This window comes from Lepisosteus oculatus, chromosome 22 (assembly GCF_040954835.1).
Source record: "Lepisosteus oculatus isolate fLepOcu1 chromosome 22, fLepOcu1.hap2, whole genome shotgun sequence".
Taxonomy (NCBI): Eukaryota; Metazoa; Chordata; class Actinopteri; order Semionotiformes; family Lepisosteidae; genus Lepisosteus; species Lepisosteus oculatus.
The window spans coordinates 3117766-3137298 of NC_090717.1; the positions used below are offsets into that span (position 1 = coordinate 3117766).

The window sequence follows — 19533 nt, forward strand, 5'->3', positions numbered from 1 at the left end:
GTTCTCTACTGGTAACTACTCTCTACAATACCATCTCATAAAGACAAAGTGGCACAAGGTTTTGTGTTGCATGAGTGCAATTAAATCCATAAAAGGGGGAATCTGTAATGAGAGAACAGGCCATATCAAAATGAAACAGCATAAATTTATTTTATGAAAAAAAGTTGTGCAGTATTGGTGGATAAACTGCAAGGAAACAACAATGTGCACTTTTATTTTTTTTCAGTAGTACACCAAATACCTTCCTCTGACATATACAGTAATAAAATAGGACTAGAAACACATGCACTGGGAAAGCCAGGACAAAAGAAAAGAAGTCTGAACATTTTTACAGCAACTCCCAACGTACCACACAGTTGGCACTACTAAGCTTTAATAAAGTAAGGCTGGCATTACATCCTATATACTAACCTGTAAACTTTTTACAATCGTATTTAGGAGGTATTCACACACTGCATATACCAATGCTACTGTTGTAATGTGTAATTTTCAAGTTGGGCTACCTTTTTCCTCTTCAAGCAAAACACACAAGTGAACTCAGTGCCACATTCTCACACTGTTATAAGACAAGTTTCATAAAAGGCACTAAAAAGCTTAAAGAAAAGATGTGCAGCTTGAAACATATTATTGTTTAATATTAAAAAGAAACGTGAATGGATTACACAATTCCCTCACATTCGCGAAAGTCTGATCCAACAGGTAGAAATGAACCGTCCTCTATTACGTAAGTTTTGTTGCTTTTTTCTGGCTGTGACCATCTTTCAATATCATACACACTGCTGCAGATTTGGCCACACTGACCTTCTGAACACGGTAATGCTCAGGGGGAACCCATCCATCCATTTTTGGGCCACTCCAGAATTCCTGGTTTCAAGGGAGCCAGAGCCTATCCCAGCAAGCAACAGGCACAAGGCAGGATGCACCCTGGATGGGATGCCAGTCCATTATAGGCTACAAACACACACAGCAGGACCAATTTTCCCAGAAGCCAAAGTATGTCTTTGGACTGCAGGAGGAAACCGGACCACCTGGAGCAAACCCACATGAACACAGAGAGACCACACAAACTGGAATTGAACCCATGGCCCACGCCCTGCAACACAGCAAGGCTAACCACTGTGCGCATCCCTATTAAGATATAATCCTACCAATTCAGGGCACACCCTAAATGCAATACAATAAAAGTCTCGGGGCAAAAAACCTGACCTTTCTGTCTCACTCTTCCTCTTCTATGTATAATGTTTTATTTCAGAAGGCTCCACTGGACATTATATTGGTACAGTGGTCACCAAAATAATAGCAGTTTAAATTCATTTTGCAAACTGGTGGTGAGAGTACCATTGAAGTTCATGCAGGAACTTCATTTTGTAATTTGTTAACAATATAATGCATTAGAAAGACCCAACAAATCTGGATCAGGAGTGGTTTGCATAAGAGGCTACATTGTGCCTTAGCTGACGACCTGTTATTGTTGCAACTTGTGAGGTGCAAATGGGAAGCAGCTTTGGTTGTCTGTCAAATCTGCTACGTTGAAATTATTTTAGTTTACACAGGGACAGCAGAGCATCAGATATCAATTGCATGCGAATTGCAAAAGAGACGAATTTTGTAGTCCATGGCTAGCCAGGTTTTAAACAGGACGTTACAGATCACAACAGCAAAGAAAAACAAACAGCAGTCAGTTGGCCATTCTGGTATGTGCAAGAAACCCATTTTCATAGCTTTCAGAAAAACTCATATGGCTAGAACCATAACTATAATTAAAACGTTTGGAGTTAATTAGCCAGCGGAAGCGTTTTGTTTAACAAATGACTTACTACAACCCGTTTCAGGGATACAAATGATCAGAGCAACCTTTCAGGTGCTACCTTAAAAAAACCTTGGGTTTCTGATTAAAATCTGCCAAGTGTGAATTCAATGAATGTACCCATTCATAAGAAGATCTTGAATAGATTTTGAACACACAGGTCAGGTCTGCAGTTGGTATCACACATGTAATAGCTTGTCATTTACCTGCCTAGAATGAAGCTGCTAGACTCCAAACATGAAACGCGAAACCCCTTACAATCACGATAAGCTTCCTCTACATGAGTCTAAAGACACCTCATCTGAAATCTATAGTGTTCCACATGATCACATGACTGGGAAAACGATTTCCATTTTGGAACATCACAACTCAAGCACAGAATGATTTGGAAAATTTTCTAACACTAAAAATGTAGGTCAAACGTCATGTGATCGTTACATAATCTCTCACTGCAATTCCCCCCTCCAATACAAATGATACAAAAGAGAATTACTGTATTCTTCTTACAATCAACTACAAAATCACATCTCACAGAGCAGTCTAATCGTACCCAGGGAGGGCTGGCACTCGTAACTGAGAATCCCCCTAATGCATCCAAAGGGTCCAGACGTATTTGTACTTTTCACACACACATTGACACAAAGTGTCATGTCTACCACTAGACAGCTTAAAAAAAATAGTAATTCATAGCACTAACCATGGCCAAATGCACCTCCCTTTATGGATAAACAAGGCAATTATCATTTTCTAAGTATAATACATCCTGTTTAGATTTCTAAAAAAAATGAATAAAAAAAGTGAAACAGAGAATGTAAATAAGTCATGTGTTATTTTGCAAGTCCAGGCTTAACATCAGTAATCACAATACCGTTATCCTGGTCAGGCTACGTAGATTGCCTTCTAATGTAATCCACAACCCAAAAGAAACAGGTTTCCATCAGAGCCATTGAACATCACCCAACTGGCCTGCCATCTGAAAGCAGATCAACTGTAATAAGGCCATATTATCATAGTCATCAGTATTGAGGCCGTCTAGGACTAAACCATTATTTTTAAACGCAACGTCCACATGATCAGTCTCCACTTAAAATATGTCAGTTTCTCCTGTTTCGGATGGATTGACTGCTCATTGAGATGACCAGGCTCTGCAGAAAGCATACCCGCTTAAATGGTTTCAAACCACAGGAGGGCATTCAACCCAACAAGCTGATTTAGTCGTTAGTAGTTAACTGATCCAAGGATCCCATCCAGCTGTTTTTAGAAAGAAGATGGAGCATGGGCTTCAACAACATGGCTGGGTAGCTTGTTGCACACTCCTATAACCCTTTGGGGAAAAAAGGAGTGCCTCCTATTCTCAGTTTAAAATGCTTTTCCACATTATTTCCACTTGTGTCCACTGGTTCAGATTCACTGCTCAACTACTGTGTAGTTTACATTTCCCGTCTATCCAACTGAACCTTTCCAGTCTCAGGATGCTCCGCTTTTATCTCGGCATGCTCTTTGAACACGACGGTTTCTATGATCAGGTAAAACAAATCAGTGCTACTCCCAGACTTCTCTTTTTTTCCTATGGCTCAAAAACTATTCCTAACTCCCTTGACAGGTGAATTGAAGCGATTGCATTTTATTTCTCATTAGGCCCTTGACCAAACAAAATACAGCCAAGTAACAACAACAAAAATCTCCAAATGTGTACAGAGAATGAAAGCAACAGTATAGATGGAAGAATTCTGTACTGGCGTTACACAGGTTTTGTCAAGATGAACTTTAAACCTACATTTGTAAAACGAGCAATGGACAAACACCATGGGTAAATGAAAAGGCTTGGGTCATGTGAACTTTGGTTACATTTCACAGACCACTTGGCCACGATAAGATTCCGGGAGGAAGCTGGTCCCTTACTCAAGAAAAATAAGGCAATTCCTGAAATCAATCAAGTTGGACAACAAACCGGAGCCGAGTCGAACAGTGCAATTTTCTAAGCAGAAAAGAGTTTTGTGCTACTGAAATGGCAATAATAATATAGAAAGTCTGATAGACAATAATTCAATGAATGGATTTCTCGAAACCTTTTTTTTTTACTTACGTGACCTGCTCCCACACATTCTGCAAGGTGATCTTTAATTACAATATAGAGATGGCAGCTGTTACTATTTTCCTTTAAAACTGACATAAATCTCTATCGCCAACTATAATACAACAGGCTTTATTATTATTTCAATCAAAGCCCACACCCATACATACTTTGCAAAGTAAACCTGCTTTACATCTGAAACTTACATCACCACCCAATGTGCTGAGCATCATGAACCAAACGTGTAGAAAAAAAATCAAATCCTCCAGACAGTTGTGCATATTTTTTGTAAACTAGATGAGTTGTGGTGTAGCTGGATAAACAGCGTGGGGCTGTTCGGTTTTTTATTAATCTGTGTTTCTCGGGCGCTGGACGGGCGGGGAGGAATAGACGGGAGGCTCGTTGATGTGCCAGAGGCGCAGACGCTGGATGCAGCTGGCGTGCGCGGGACTGTAGCGTCCAGGGCTGGTGACGTCGGGGGCGATCCCGGGCCGGGCCGGGCTGAACCTGCCTGGAGTGGAGAGCAGGGTGCAGCTGGGGGAAGCTGGGGTGTACGTCTGAATCCTGGGGCGTCCCCTGGATGTAACTGGGCTTGGCCAGCTGCAGCACAAAGGGCGGGAAAGACAGCATGTGTATAACGAGACACACAGTATATATACACATATAGGTGATTGAAAATAACCTCTGGTAATATTTCCTGCACAGATCACTACAAGTATTTTGCATAACCCGGCTGAGCTAGTCACCCATTCGTGTGTTTTGAAGCTAGATCAAGGGATCCCCACCCTGGTCCTGGAGAGCTACAGTCTTGCAATTGTCGTTTACGTCAATCCAGGTGACTTCATTAAGGTCACCTTTAAGTTATTAAACTGAAAAGACTTGGAAAATATGATAGCTTTTGAGCAGCGTAGCAAACTATGCATTCAGTAAAGTCAGGAATGTCTTTGAGAACTATGAGATGCTGGTATTCCTCTTTCGAATGTTTACTAAGCTATATAAAGCAACAAATCGCTCGTTTGAGAGGTTATACCAAAAGTAGTCCAAATGTAAAAACTGATGATTTAAGGGTGACCTTGAGAACCATGGCTGACCCCTGCAACTCAAGAGGTGAAAATAAAATAAAGGTGCACATTTCTTTTTAGGTTCAAGGCAGGATGCACCTATGTCAGGTAGTGTTGGTCATTTTAAGGTAGGAACAAGCTTAATCCATGCCGCAGTAGTCATGCGATTCATTCACATGTGCAGGCGTTGTGAAAGAAAATGCTTTTACAGGGATGGACCTTTCTACCAACCTTTGCATTTCAGAGGAAGAATGTGTGTTGATTGTGTTCTTCCACTTGTGAATGCTGGGATACTTCTGCGGGTCGATCTCAATGTCTCCTATTGCAAGCAGAACATCTCTGTCCAGTTTTGTTGGGGATTCACTGTAAGACACCAAATGCTCCCTGATCAGATGATGTTGAAAAGCAGGCTAGACCTTTTACCTTTAAGAATGTACATTAAAAAGCAGATATTTTTTTTGCGATTTTGCAACATTCATTCATTCTTATCCCAACTTCTCGATCCTGATTTGCTCCCCTGGAAAAAAAAAAGAGTCATCCTGTTTTTCCAGCAAGGACGACATTTAACAGGAACAGAGGTGTTAACTTTAGATAAGACCCGCATATAATTATTATTATTTTATTTATATAATTATTACTGTATTATAACACACATGGTGCACTGATTTTCTAATATTGCATTAACTTACCCTTCGACGAAAGGGCCTTTTTTAACATTGGATGGAATACTGAATATAAAGTCTTCTTGAGAGTTCTCTATCGATTTATAAGAGGAGCTGCTCGAGCCCGAGCTGTTTAGATCTCTGCCCCCGTGGTCCCAGGACTTGGATCGGGCACAGCGACCTCGTGCGGAGGCTCCTGCGCTCAATGTCCCTTGGCTCGGGGGCTCCAGGCTCTCGTCTGCCGTGACCCACTCGTCGGAGCTCGAGCTGGACTTGTCGTCCGCCTCCCCGTCCGCCTCGCTGCCCTCCCAGGCCTTCCAGAAGCCGCCGTCCCTCGTCTCGACGCCTCCCTTCCCGAACGCCGGCTCCTCCCTGGCGGAGGAAGGGGGGCGGCTCGGCCCCGGGCCGGGCTCGGGGGGCGCCCCGGAGTCCCCGCCCTCCCGGGGCCGCGGCGGCCCGGCCCCCCTGCCCCTCTCCGGCCGCCGCGGCTCGTTCTCGGCGCCGTCCCGCAGGCTCATCCGCTCAAACTCCACCAGCAGGTTGGAGACGGGGGACAGGAGGCCGCCCGAGGTGCCGGGCGGCGGCCTCTCCCCGTTCTGGGCTTGGTCGCCGCTCACGGAAGAGCAGAAGCCATTCTTGCCCGCCGCGGCGAGCCCCTTCCCCTGACGCTGCCGGTCCTCCTCGGCCGCGGTTTCGATGAGGTCGGCGCCGAGCTTCATGGGCAGGATGCGGCACTCCAGGCCCCCCACTGCTCCTTTCAGGCCGTCCATGGCGCTCACCGCCGAGATGCTCGTCAAGGCCGCGTTCTGCCGGTTCTTCATCTCCTCTAAGCTTATGTCGTCGTCCTCGTCAAGGAAGGCGCCGACTGAGATGGAGTTGCAAAACTTCTTGGGCTTGCCTGTCAAACACGCACAGACAGAGAGGAAGCATTTCAGAGACGGCAGCTGGCGTTTCCGAGTCCACGCCTCGCAAGGAGCCCTCCTCTGCGACAGCCTTTACAAGGTCGGCTAAGCAGCACAATCAGAAAATCGAAACGCTCAAAAAGCCAAAACTTCAGTCCGTCTGTGGTTGAACTAAAAGAGCCTGAGCATCAAAAGAAATGTATCACTTGCAACTGTTATCAGGAAGAAAATATTTACTGTACCAGATGCTGATCAGACATACAGTAACACAGGTATATATTAATTATGCTTGTTAGCATTTGCCATCAGCAGAGGGTCTACTGTGTGTGTGGTTACCACTAAAAGTAAGAAAACCTGGGGATCTGTGACACAAGCTTTGCACCAGGTGGCAGGATGGGGCTTTGTCCCACTTCAACTGAAGCTACACATGCTCCCAGCCCATCCCAGAAAAGTTCAATGAGACTCAAGCTGGCTGAGAAGGATATACTTGGCATAAGGGTCACAATCTCATCCAGCAAGAAAGCCATTGTTACTTGAAAGGCATGAGGATGTGGTTCTAACTAGTCTAAACCTTCAAAAAAAAATTCACACTTGGACCTCTCCGTTGAAGGTTGTATACAACAGTAAGTGTAGAGTTCTCCATGCCTGTACCCACTAACATGCATCAGTAACACTGAACCGGTCAAACCCCCATCACCTGTGCCCAATCTACCCTCTCACTAATGAGGTGATTTAGTGCTCACGCAACACACATAGTGTATCACAACCAGCGTATCACAGTCACTAGTGAATGATCACGTAATCAAAATGAAGCCTAAACCATTTGATCAATATTCAAAATCTGTATTTTTGTTTTCTCTAAAAAAACAAGTGCATGGAGTGTTACGTTCCTTTTTTGATGCTCCGTATAATATCACAAACAACAATTTTATGGATGTTGCTCTGCGCCATTGGCATAAACAAAGCCAGTGTGGAGAGAAAAGAAGGAAAAGAAAAATTAAGCTTATACTCTGGCATCTCCACACCAGGATGCTCTTGCATTTCAGATTTATAACTGACAAAAGCACTGTCATTTTTCATTCAACATCCAAACCGGGGCCAAAACCACGAGCCATGATATTGAAGCCAGTTCCCCGAGATGGTTCAGGAAACAACAGGATGAGACCTTTGTCAATGTTACAAACACGGAAAGAGCAAGATAGGCATACTCTCCACTCACCTGTAACCTCTTATCTTATAATATGTTTAAGATTTAGCTTATAAAAAAAAAAGATGGGAAAATCGAATAAAGAAAAACTATATTTTGCATATTACCTGGAGATGGCGTTTTAAATCTGTTGCTGGTTTCATTTTCTCCAGCTGCTTCCTGGACCCTGTCACTTAAATCTTTCTTGCTTAAATGCTCCTCCAGCTTTCGAAGCCCTTCTGCAGAAGAAAGATCAACGAAGCAGCCGAGGAACTCCCAATGTTCAGCCCAGGGATGGCCCATTTCACGAGCCAGATCCCTGCAAGTGAAAAATCACAGGCAACAAATGAATGACCGATACAGCCTCTTTCAATCTCTATGGGCCAATGATTGAAGCCTAGAGGGTATTTGCAGCCCCAATTTCTCAGACCGGTTATTAAATCTCCGTAACAAAATGAGCCTCGTGAAAGTACAGCATAGTTGCCATATTGTCGCATAACGTCCAGCCACAGGCGAGAGTAAGTTTGTGCGAATTGTGACGTGAAGCGGCCCTTCCTGCTCACTAGTCACTGGAATGACTGATGTACTGTGATGTAGAGCAAATAAGTACCAGTTGTGCATCAGGTGTTTCAGAATTGTTTCAACATGATCTGCATGCAGAGTTAGCAAGTAGTATTTGTCTGCAAAACTATTTCTATTGGATTAAAAGAGAGGTATTCATAAGTCTGCTTGTTTACAGTGTAATGGGGCCTGTTCACCTCACCACAAGTTTGCTTGCCTGGTTCTGAACAGCAGAAGATGACGCTGTGCATACATTGAAATTGAGTCTATTTTGTGGTGTAAATTGGAGGTTTTATACGTTACTCTGTTCATTTTGCTTCATCGTGGCTGGAAATGCACTACTAAATGCTGATTCTTCCCAACCCCGAAATATAAAAACAGCATTGCAGTTGTCCTCTAAGTCTTACCTGGAAGACAAGAACCCTTCGTGCATTTCAACTGCTCCCACAAGGACAACTGCCACAAGTGTCAAAGTCGACACTCAACGTAACGAACCCCCTTCCTGGAGTTTGGGGGACGTGCAATCTTAAAAGAGATGGCTCAGCAAGGCTCCTCACCTCCCAACTCTCTCAGCCCCCCGATCCGGATCGGATTTCAGGATGTGGTGGAAGTGCCCTGCCCTTTCACGAGGGGGGGTCTTCCACACCTTGCGGAACTCCTCGGCCTGAAAGAGGGGCACCCGGGGATTAATCCCGAAACAGCTCAATAATAATAATTGCTTACACTTGTATAGCGCTTTTCTGGACGCTCCACTCAAAGCGCTTTACAGGTAATGGGGATCCCCTCCACCAGCACCAGTGTGTAGCCCCACCTGGATGATGCGACGGCAGCCATAGTGCGCCAGAACGCTCACCACACATCAGCTATCAGTGGGGAGGAGAGCAGAGTAATGAAACCAATTCATAGATGGGGATTATTAGGAGGCCATGATTGGTTAGGGCCAATGGGAAATTTGGCCAGGACGCTGGGGTTACACCCCTGCTCTTTTCGAGAAACGCCCTGGGATTTTTAATGACCACAGAGAGTCGGGACCTCGGTTTTACATCTCATCCGAAGGACGGCACCTGTTTACAGTGTAGTGTCCCCATTGCTATACTGGGGCATTAGGACCCACATGGACCGCAGGGTGAGCGCCCCCACTAACACCTCTTCCAGCAGCAACCTTAGTTTTTCCCAGGAGTCTCCCATCCAGGTACTGACCAGGCTCACACCTGCTTGGCTTCAGTGGGTTGCCAGTTGAGAGTTGCAGGGTGATATGGCTGCTGGCATATCACAGCCAGTTTCATGTTTATTACGGACAGAACAGACCTGCTGTACCAATCCCCTGTGTTAAGCTGATTTAGCACTTGAGCGAAAGATATATTTAAAAAAATGTGTGTGTGTGGGGGGGGTATAACTGGGGAGAAAAAAGCATCGCAGATTGAAAAACAAACAATGCAGCTCTTACCTTGGATGGGCTGAGAGGACCAGCAAAAGCCCTCACTGCCATCACCGGATCCCTGGGACTTCGCGTGAGGTCTGAGACAAACGAATGGTGAACTGTATCCGACGGCTCGGGCGACCAGGGTGCACCGATCACGGGCTGAGAAGAGTTATCTGTGGCCCTCAACAAGGGTATATAACAGCGATCTACAACCGGGAGCCAGACAAGAGATTCCAGTAAGGAGGACTGCATTTCTTCCAAGTAGTGCCTAGCTTTCAAAATACAAGTTCACTTACAGTACGTTTCATTAACGCCTACCGCGCAAAAGATAGGCACATATCCATTTAAAATAGATTTTAACTCCACATTCAAAGAAAATCCTTTTCAATATCATGAAACTCTCCATCTTAGAAATTCAGTGCCAATTTTTAGGTCAAGACGGAAAGCTTATTTTCATAATAGTATTATTTGGACATTTTTTTATTATAACTGATGTGTATTTTTTGTTTTTATAATATATTGCTTCCCTAAGAGTACTGTTATGTCTCCGTATTCTTAACTTTTAAGAATAGATTTAGCGAGAAAAATGGTACACAGGTAAGTTTAATGGTTATTATACATTAATTAAATACATCCTGAAATTGTATTTAAGTGTTAATTTAAAAATACACAATGAAGTGGTTTCATGCAAACATAAAAGGACAGTCATATAAAAAATGGAGAGTCCAATGTTCATAAAGAAAATGTCTTAATATACCTTCTAAATAGTCTTTTATCTTCTGTTTCACTTCTTGGGTTTTGTTTTTCCTTTCGCAAATCAGCTGTGAGTAAAAATAAAAAAATGACTGCAGCCGAGAATAACAAGGGTCTAATTGTAACTGACCTGTTAAAGCAGATTAAGGAATCCTAGAGCACGGGTTTAATCAATAAAAAACTTGCAGCCAAGATCACTTCGGCCAATCTTTTACTGTAACTTAAACCTAAACAACTCAGGCTCTGAATGACTGCTTTGGCAGACAGAAAACCCTCACTTACATCAACAGGCTTCTGGTCAAACTTGTTTTTGCAATTTTTATCAGTGTAAGGATGAGAACAAAGGACATTCACCACCTCTGGGCATCCAAACTTGCAAGCAAAATGAAGAGGGGTTTCAAAGCCCTAGGAGGAAAAAATAAGATGTAAATTAGTTGATATTTGGTTTATTTTTTATTTTTTTTACGATTACATGGAACAAAAACATCATTCATAGTCCTAGCTCCAATTTCCACTCCTTATTAAGTCAAAAATCTCTTCTTTCAAGCAAACACTGACCACTGAAAGGATTTTCCCTCATTATGTGGTTCAGTACCTAAAAGCTGGTCTGCACAACAGAACACAAGAGTCTCGGAAGAAAGCAGCCAGCATCAGCTCAAGCATTCACATTCAAAAACATAAAAGTAAAAAATAAACATATGTCATTAATTCAGCTGAAAGTAGGGCATGCTTGACAAACAAACCCTGAATAAACAAGCCAAGTGACATGTTTCTAAGTGTACTCAGTTCTTATAACCTATAATAAGGTTATAAGACCTTTTTCTCGAAAAGAGTAGGGGTGTAACCCCAGTGTCCTGGCCAAATTTCCCATTGGCCCTTACCAATCATGGCCTCCTAATAATCCCCATCTATGAACTGGCTACATTACTCTGCTCTCCTCCCCACTGATGTGTGGTGAGCGTTCTGGCGCACTATGGCTGCTGTCGCATCATCCAGGTGGGGCTGCACATTGGTGGTGGTGGAGGGGAGTCCCCATTACTTGTAAAGCGCTTTGAGTGGAGTGTCCAGAAAAGCGCTATATAGGTGTAAGCAATTATTATTATTATTATTATTATTATAAACCAACCTAAATACTTTTAACACATTCCCTCTTTAGAAGTGTAAAGTATGAGGAAACAATGGGAAGCAGGCTCTTCTAGGTAATTCATTACAATGGCATCTACAAAAGCAACAGCTCAGCTACTCACTGCTTTATCAGGGGTGTTCAGGTACAAATCCACAATGTAGCAAATGCGTTTCTGCAGCATGGCTTCTTGGTCATCAGGGTACATGAGACGCATAAACTCAGGGTTCTCCAGTGTGTCCAGGAGAAGCTGAGCAATACTGGGCTGGTTCTCTTTGGCAGCAACATGCATGACATTGTAACGGCATCCTTCCTGAAAAGCGGAAGGAGAACTTCAGAGTTTTGCAGGGCAAAGACCAGACAGGAGCCATTCACACTGTGGTCCAGAGTTGCGTTGCTGCCCGGGTGGTGTACAGCAGAACTTTGTGCACCCAAATCCCCACTACACAGGAGATCGGGACTGTGAAATGTACTGAATCTCAAAAGCTGCCACCAGGGCTTCAAAGAATTTTTGACATCCGGGCAACAGATGCAAACTGAAGACTTGAAACAGCACAAAGTGTCTTGATAAAGCGAAGCCTTAAGTGGTAGGTGACAACACTCTCCATTTCCTCACACTTGAAGAAGGCTCCACGGCCAAAATGTTGTGTTTTCTTCCTTCATTTTTCAGCATGGAATAAACCTATTTCCTTAACACTCTCCACATGTTCATTTGGTATGCATTGCAAATAATGGGTTACCTGTGGACTACTTGTCTGTAACAAAAAGCCAGCACCCCTTGAAAAAACAGTGAGTCAAGTGAATGCAAGACCCCCTGCATTTACAAGGCAGGCATTCAAGTTTAGAGTTCTACTGCTGATTCTTCTTCTACACTGCACTATTAAGTTTTAGCGCCTATTCATTGTTTAATGGGTTGAGCGCGTTTTATATAGACTATGACAAGACAATAAAAGTATCCTCAACTGACTGTAAGTTGCAATCACATCACTTTGAGCCAGCCTGCACTGTGCAGTCGCCTCACCTGCACCACTGTTGGGTTGTCCCCAGAACCGATCAAATAGCGCGGATTGCTCCAGACAAGCTCTGTGAAGGTGGCCTCATCCCCTTTCTCCACCGCCTTCCTCAGCTTGGCTGTAAGGTCCTGTGTTCGTGGGCTCTTATAGCTGTTTGCTCGCTCTCTGTTTATAGTTTCCACCTCTAGGGAAGAAGCAACATCTGCCAGGAAAAGAAAAACAGTCGGAATTCTGCTGTCTTTCATGCCCCATGTCCTCAAGCTTCAGATGCATCAGGGTTCCCAGGTTACAAAACCAGATCTGAACTCCAATTGTTTTCGATCTCATTATTGAAAGCTTTTGCAATTTCGAACAAATTCTTAAATTGGGTTGATAAACCACAATGGAAACAAAAATCAAACTCTGGTACATAAGACATGAAGCAGAGCAGCTTAAAAGACTACAACAGCTATGGAAAGTGAACATCTTCACTTTCAAAATCAATAGGACATAACACCTGCATGAATGTTAGACAATCGATCCTGCAGCAGGACAAGTGTTCAGAGTCTTCCACCCACCTTTACTGAACACCATGCCCGGTTTCCCTGGAGACACACAAAGCAAGGACTTGCTGGGTGATGGCAGGTAATCGCAGATCCCTTTGGCAAATTTCTCAGCATCTTCTCGGTTGGCGAAAGCTTTAAATCGGGCTCCTTTCATCATTTTCACTGCCTGCAGAGCTTCCTTCTTATCTGCATAGACATTGACCCTGTCTGTGGGAGAAAACACTTTATTAGGAAAACCCAAAAGGGCTAAACAAGCACCAATCAGTTCAGACAGCATCCTCATAACTCAGGTCACAAGAATTCATGTACATGTACATTTAGAGAATTCAGAGCAACAGGGGCAAAAGGTGTACGTCAAACCCATTGCCAAAATGTTTACGTGTGCACTAAACTATGAATAAAAACGCACTTGAGCTCAGAAAATACACTGAAAACACAAGTTAAGATCAATAAAATGCAGCTGAATTCAGTATGATAAGCAATAAAAAAAAGGGATACAATGTAACTAACAAAACACCACAACACTCCCATTTCAACAGAGAGCCTCTTGCAGAACAAAAAGTTTCTGTCACCAGTCTCACTGAAAAACAAACTTAAAAAGAAGGAAGACTGCCAATGCCACCCTGATCCACGTACAGGAACCACCGGGAAATATTTCTTAGGTTGGAGGTCTCACAGTAGTGAGGGTCAACGCACCATTTCTGACAGTGACATCCTCCCACACAGGACACACCCCATAGTAGAGAGGTGGAGACGCCTGGGGTGCTTTTGAAGGGGTCTGTAACCTGTCTCCGTCCACACTGCTACTCTGCCGAAACCCCGTGTTGTCGGACAGAGCTTCTTCCTCTGGGGGGTTCAGTCCGACGCCATAGCCGAAGTCCCCCTCCTCGCCAGCAGCCCGCCGTTTGTCCGTGGCGGAGTCTGTGGGCGTGTCCCCAGGGGCAGAGTGTCCCCCTGTGCCTCCGGAAGACCCCCAGGCAGCGTCCGAAGCCCCGCTACTCTCGCCCCCTCCTCCCTTGCTCTCCAGCAGGGTACGGGCTAACTTCTTCTCGAACAGGGCCCTGGTGGTGGCAGTGATGGGCCCGCACTTCAGCCCGGTGCTGATGATCCTCTCCCGCAGCTTGTCGTCGCTCAGTTCCTTCAGCCTGCTCAGAATCGCTTCCATGCTTTAACTACCTGCAAAAGAACGCAAGCCAGGATCAACCCGAGTCACACGGCACTGGCAACGACAGAAATAAATACTCCTCAAAAACATCCAAGTTCAATTTTGCAGGACATATACAGACCAGTCAGCAGCAGCTGCATTTTCCACTAGTTATAAAGGTGTGACGTTTCTGCACCGATTTATATAAAAGACTATCAGTAGTTTTTCTGTGAAGGGTAATATTCTGGAGTAAAAACATGCAAGTGACTTAATTTATTTTCTTACTAGATGACCAGCCAGGTTCAAGTAACCCTGGATATTTAAAGGATTTAAATTAATTAATCAACTTCAAATTTTCCATTACTGAATTGTATAGGGTATTAGATTTGGTATTAAAAAAACGATTTTGCCATGCCCGTGTTAAAAATGAGCAAATTAACGAGTAGACATGATTTGCAATATCACACAGGACACCAAAAAGTCCACAATATGCAGTAATTTGTATCATTTATGATTAGCAATACTGATCAGTGACGTACTGTATTTTATAGTCCAAAGTAGTCTACAACTGTTCATCACAAAGCTATTTAAATTGGATGAAATTGAATAGTGCAATTTTGGCACAAAATACAAACCAATCAAAGAATCTTCCTTGACTGTTCATATTGTTACAAATGGAGGGTTATGAAACTGGTGAAAATCAGGAATTGACCGAGCGGTTTAGTCAATCAGTGAAATAATTATTCATAACCCCCAACTTGTACGTGATTTCTAACCATATTCCAGAGCAGCTAGTATAATTGGAGGCACGTGAATTCTTTATTCTCTGGCACAGCTTTATTGAGAGGAGTAATAATCCAGGCAGACTTGGTTAAAACAAATATTTATTACAATAAACTACACAAGACACAAAATATACACACAAAGTTACATTATATACAGTATTTACAAACAAGGCGTTTCAGTGGCCTAACATTCTGGTCTCCCAGAAAACCCCAGACCGCTACTAAGCACTAAACTCTTAATGCCTACAGAGGCCACACAAGAGATGAGCTGCCCTCTAACTAAATACACAGCAACCTGCAGTGAAATCTCTCCCTCTGCACCCCGGATGCCACAAAATAAATGGGAGCCTATATCCCTATCCATAAAATGCACCCTAAGCAGGAAAGACGTTTCTAACGGAGGTATCTTTTTCCCAGGAAACCCAAATTCCCTGAAACACAGAATAGCAGGCTCTCTCTAACAGGGTTCGAATAATCAGCTCCAGTCAGGTTTGGTTAGGATGATCATGAAGTAGGGGCTCAAGCTTCAAGTCCCAACTCCTCCAGACTCCTCTCTCTTCTCCCTGCTCTCCTCGTTTCTTCCTTCTCCCTCTCCTCCTGTCTCTCTGCTCTTCATGTCACCTTATATAGTCTGTTTCTGTCCTGCTCCTTGCCAATCATTAATCCACAACTCTGTACTCCTATACTAAGCTAACTTTAACACTGTTTCTGCTCACCGGACCCCCCCTGACCTCAGCAAACATCCTAAACGCTTACTCTTCCCAGTGTCACAAACTTTATCTAAAATCTAAGAGACACTTCTCTGTCACCCAAAGCTGTAACAATATAAAAAGCTACCATAAAAAAAACTCACATATCAACACACAGACAAAAAGAATGCATATGAAAAAATAGTAAATGAAGACAAATGCTTTAGAGTTTAGTACACATTGTTACAAATAGGGGGTTGGAAAAATAAAGAATTACCTAAACAGGTCAAAAAGAGAGATAATTCTTCTAAATAAAACAAAACGTAGACCGCGATCCTTCTAAATAAAACAAAATGTAGATCTACAGATAGAACACCATGAATCCGGATACTACTGAATTAATGGGATACTGTCCCTAGTCTAAAAATGCATTCATAAACCAGGAGAGACCTTTTTTTAACCTAGGGATTCTTTATACAGGATATGAGAGTTTCCTAAAAATAACAGAACGGCATGCTCTCTTAACAAGGTTCAAATACTTCACTCAAATCTGGCCCTTAATGCTGATCAGAAAAATAATCACCTCTGGTGACTCCCTTTTCTCTCCTCTGTATTCCTCTTCTGCTTGCTGTCCCCTTCTCTACCTGTCTTTTTATCCAGTTTTCCTGGGCTGTTTATGACTCTAAATGTTTACCTACCAAAAACATCTGAAGGGCCAAACTGAATTTTCTTTTGCACCAAACCTGTCTTGATATGTGCATCTTTAAGTTTAAGCTGTGTGATGGTGTGCATAAACTGACTGTAGTGTTAATCTACTTTGTGTGTCGGAAGCCACAGTAACCAAGAGGTAAACTAGAGGCCTTTCATCAGTGTGTTTCGGATCCCCTGAAACTCAGCAAACATCTCAGTTCCCTTCATGCTTTGAAACACTCTAGAAAACTGCAAATGTTAGCACTAGCCAGGTATTTGACCATTACCTCTAAATCCTGAGACACCTCAGACAGGCACTGCCAGAGCTGTAACAATAGCAAAAAGTCACCAAGTGATGAGTTCCTGATTTCCATTCTCTTTGCCTTGAACTTGCCTGGAATTCAACTTAGTTTTCAGGGAAAATTAAATTCATTAGCAATGCAAGATTTCTGGACCACAATTTAAAAGAGTACAATATGTACTTCAGGACTGTGCATTTTAAAGTTTTAGAATCCAGTCCATCTCCCAGTTTTTATGTTTAAAATAAATTTTAAAACAAGCCCGTGCCTTGGCACAGACCAGCAGTATAACATCTTTCTACTAGAAAAGCACCTTGAACAAAACATTCACAAGCTGCTGTAACAAATCAATGCGGAACTACATTTCATCAAGTTCACAGAATGCCAAACATCTACATCCCCACAGAAAATCACAAGGCGTTCATTTCAGTCAGTGGTCAATTAAATCAATTGCCGGTAGTGTTTTTGCAAAGACAATATTTTTAAGGAGATCTTAAGGTTTTATATCTATGTAAGTGTGAATGAGAAGAACCCTTGTATATACATACTTTCTCCTAAATCATTGATAACACACAACCCCGACACTGCTCAGGAATGACATTTGCTCATTGATCAGCGTTCTCAACACATGGTGTAGATTAACACTACTGTCCAGCCATTACACACCCGAAAGATGCCCGAAACAAGACAGGTTCGTCGCAAACGAAAGTCCAGTTTGTCCCTTCAAGTGCATTCAAGAACGCGAAGCTGCCACACTTGTTCCAACTACGGCATTTATTGCAAAACGCGATCTAGGATTATACAGCGTATTTAACAAGGAGAGAGAAAGCAAACCTTATCGGGAATCGGACAGTTGTCTTGACGCCTGACAGTCCACCTCCCCGCTGCACACTTACCATCCATTATTCAACAACACAATAACCGAATCCTTTCTCTTATTGAGAGATCAAATGCAGGATCAGACGATCGGGAGAAGGCAGTCTGGACGCCTCTCATTGTTTACATGGCACTCGGCGCATGCTCAGTGGCAAAGGGAGGGCACTTTTCTGCAGCTGCGTTCTTAGTTTCTCCACAAAGCAGCAGGGAGAGCTATAAATGATTCGGGCTACTAGGGATTTAGGACGCGGCATAACTTTAACAGCTAGCGCAAATACACACACACACAAAGATGGCTTGAAATAGAGTAAATCCGACAAATCTATATAAACATCTCTCCCGCAGTTTCTTTTTTTTACCAAATCAGTAAGTAGCTCTCCTTTATGTAACGGCAATTACCATGAGGCCAAAAAATGGTCCCATGAAAACTAGTCATCCAGGCTTGGGTGGGGTTAAGGTTAAATTTTGGACTAGCTCCTCAGGATATGCAGTCGTTTTAACAGCTGCTAGACCACCGTAAGCGAATTTGATTTCCGGTACCACCAACACCGCGGTTTACAGTGAAGCCCAATAAACCAAGACATTAGCACACCTGCCACGACCTGGTATTAATTTCAGCAGCCTCATCGCGGCTTTTAAAACGCAAGGCCCGCGATCACGAATCAGTAAAGGGCGTGCGATACTAAAAGGGGGTCAAGATTTTGAAGATGGAGGTGGAAAAAGCAGAGGAGCGGGGCGAAAAATGAAAATTAGGAAGAAAACATTACATATTCTGTTCATCAGTCCTCAGAGGACGTACTGACTCGTCACTGATTTCATACACACTGGAATGTCACAAGCCCGTGGGCCGACAGACGAAATTAGTTAAATCTGTTTCGGGGAAATAAGCGGAGAACAGACTTACTGTACTGCTGGTTATCTTCAGCAAGCATTGCTTCGACAGATCTCAAATGTTGTCTAACAGTAACAGTTTTTGTGTAACGGTCTAAGAAAAAACACTGTACTCGTGTAGCCGGCAGATACAAAGCCTGCCTGTGGTGTATGCTTTCTGTAGTAATGAAGTGGTGTAATATTCTTGAAATTGAAAGAAAAAACGGATGCCAACTTACCGCTGTGGTGTTACATATATTATCTACACTGTCCACTCAAATTAAAAAACATCGTTTCCCAATAAAACTGCACGGTGATCGACCAGCTCAAAAGAGAAATCAGCTCCTCAACGTGCGAATATATTTTCACATTTAAGTATTCAAATGACACAGACTGATGTAACTTGTACACATTTTATGAATTATTTATTAATAAAACACCTAAATTGTCAACTTGCTACACGATCCCCCCCCCTCATCTCAAGTCTACAACCGCGACGCTTTCAAAATGCATAGAGAAAGGACCCAGGGCGACCTTGCAGCGCCTGAACAAAAAAATCTCTGCATTGCCTGTGAACTAACTTACTGCCTGAATAAAATAGTTTTTATAGTACCATAATGTTGTGTCCTTCGTGCTTGTTTTTTTTCCTCCCCATTATCATTAAGTATTAATGTCAATGAGACATATCAGGTGATTGTTAATTCCTATAGAGCTTTTTATCCCAAAGGATCCTTCTCATATAGAAAGGGAACCATCAACCACTGAAATGAAACACCCCCTTGTGTGACATGTGGCAGCTGTTATAGCTCAGTATCCCTACTACACACCTGAAAAGGTGCAACTCCAGTTGAATTAAGTCTAAAGTTTTGTTAGGCCAGGCTATGCAGTGGGTCTGTGGGTAAGGATCTGTGCCTGTGGGTCTAAGATTGCAGGTTCATTGCCCTGAGCAAGGCCCTTAACCTCAACTGTTCCAGGGGTGCTGTATAAATGGCTGATCCTGCGCTCTGACCTGAAGCTTCTCTCCCTGTCTGTGTGTCTCATGGAGAGCAAGTTGAGGTATGTGAAAAGAC

The 19533-nt window shown here is 43.2% G+C and overlaps 1 protein-coding gene across 4 annotated transcripts; it reads right to left on the reverse strand.

Annotated features, from left to right (window-relative positions):
• Positions 1–125: 125 nt before the first annotated feature.
• ankle2 (ankyrin repeat and LEM domain containing 2) lies at positions 126–18964 on the reverse strand. Of its 4 annotated transcripts, none has more exons than XM_006640157.3 (13): positions 18703–18964; positions 13807–14286; positions 13123–13317; positions 12574–12767; positions 11677–11865; positions 10712–10834; positions 10434–10497; positions 9701–9882; positions 8811–8917; positions 7821–8011; positions 5632–6502; positions 5174–5305; positions 126–4481 (listed from the first exon to the last, which is right to left on the reverse strand). In XM_006640157.3, exons 2-13 carry the CDS (start codon positions 14273–14275, stop codon positions 4229–4231), a joined length of 2970 nt encoding a protein of 989 aa, XP_006640220.2. In that variant the 5' UTR covers positions 14276–14286; positions 18703–18964; the 3' UTR covers positions 126–4228. The 4 variants fall into 4 exon arrangements, with proteins under 4 accessions (XP_006640220.2, XP_015221421.2, XP_015221419.2 ...); XM_015365935.2 differs by lacking the exon at positions 18703–18964 and adding an exon at positions 18498–18659; XM_015365933.2 differs by lacking the exon at positions 18703–18964 and adding an exon at positions 17614–17861.
• Between the last annotated feature and the right edge of the window lie 569 nt (positions 18965–19533).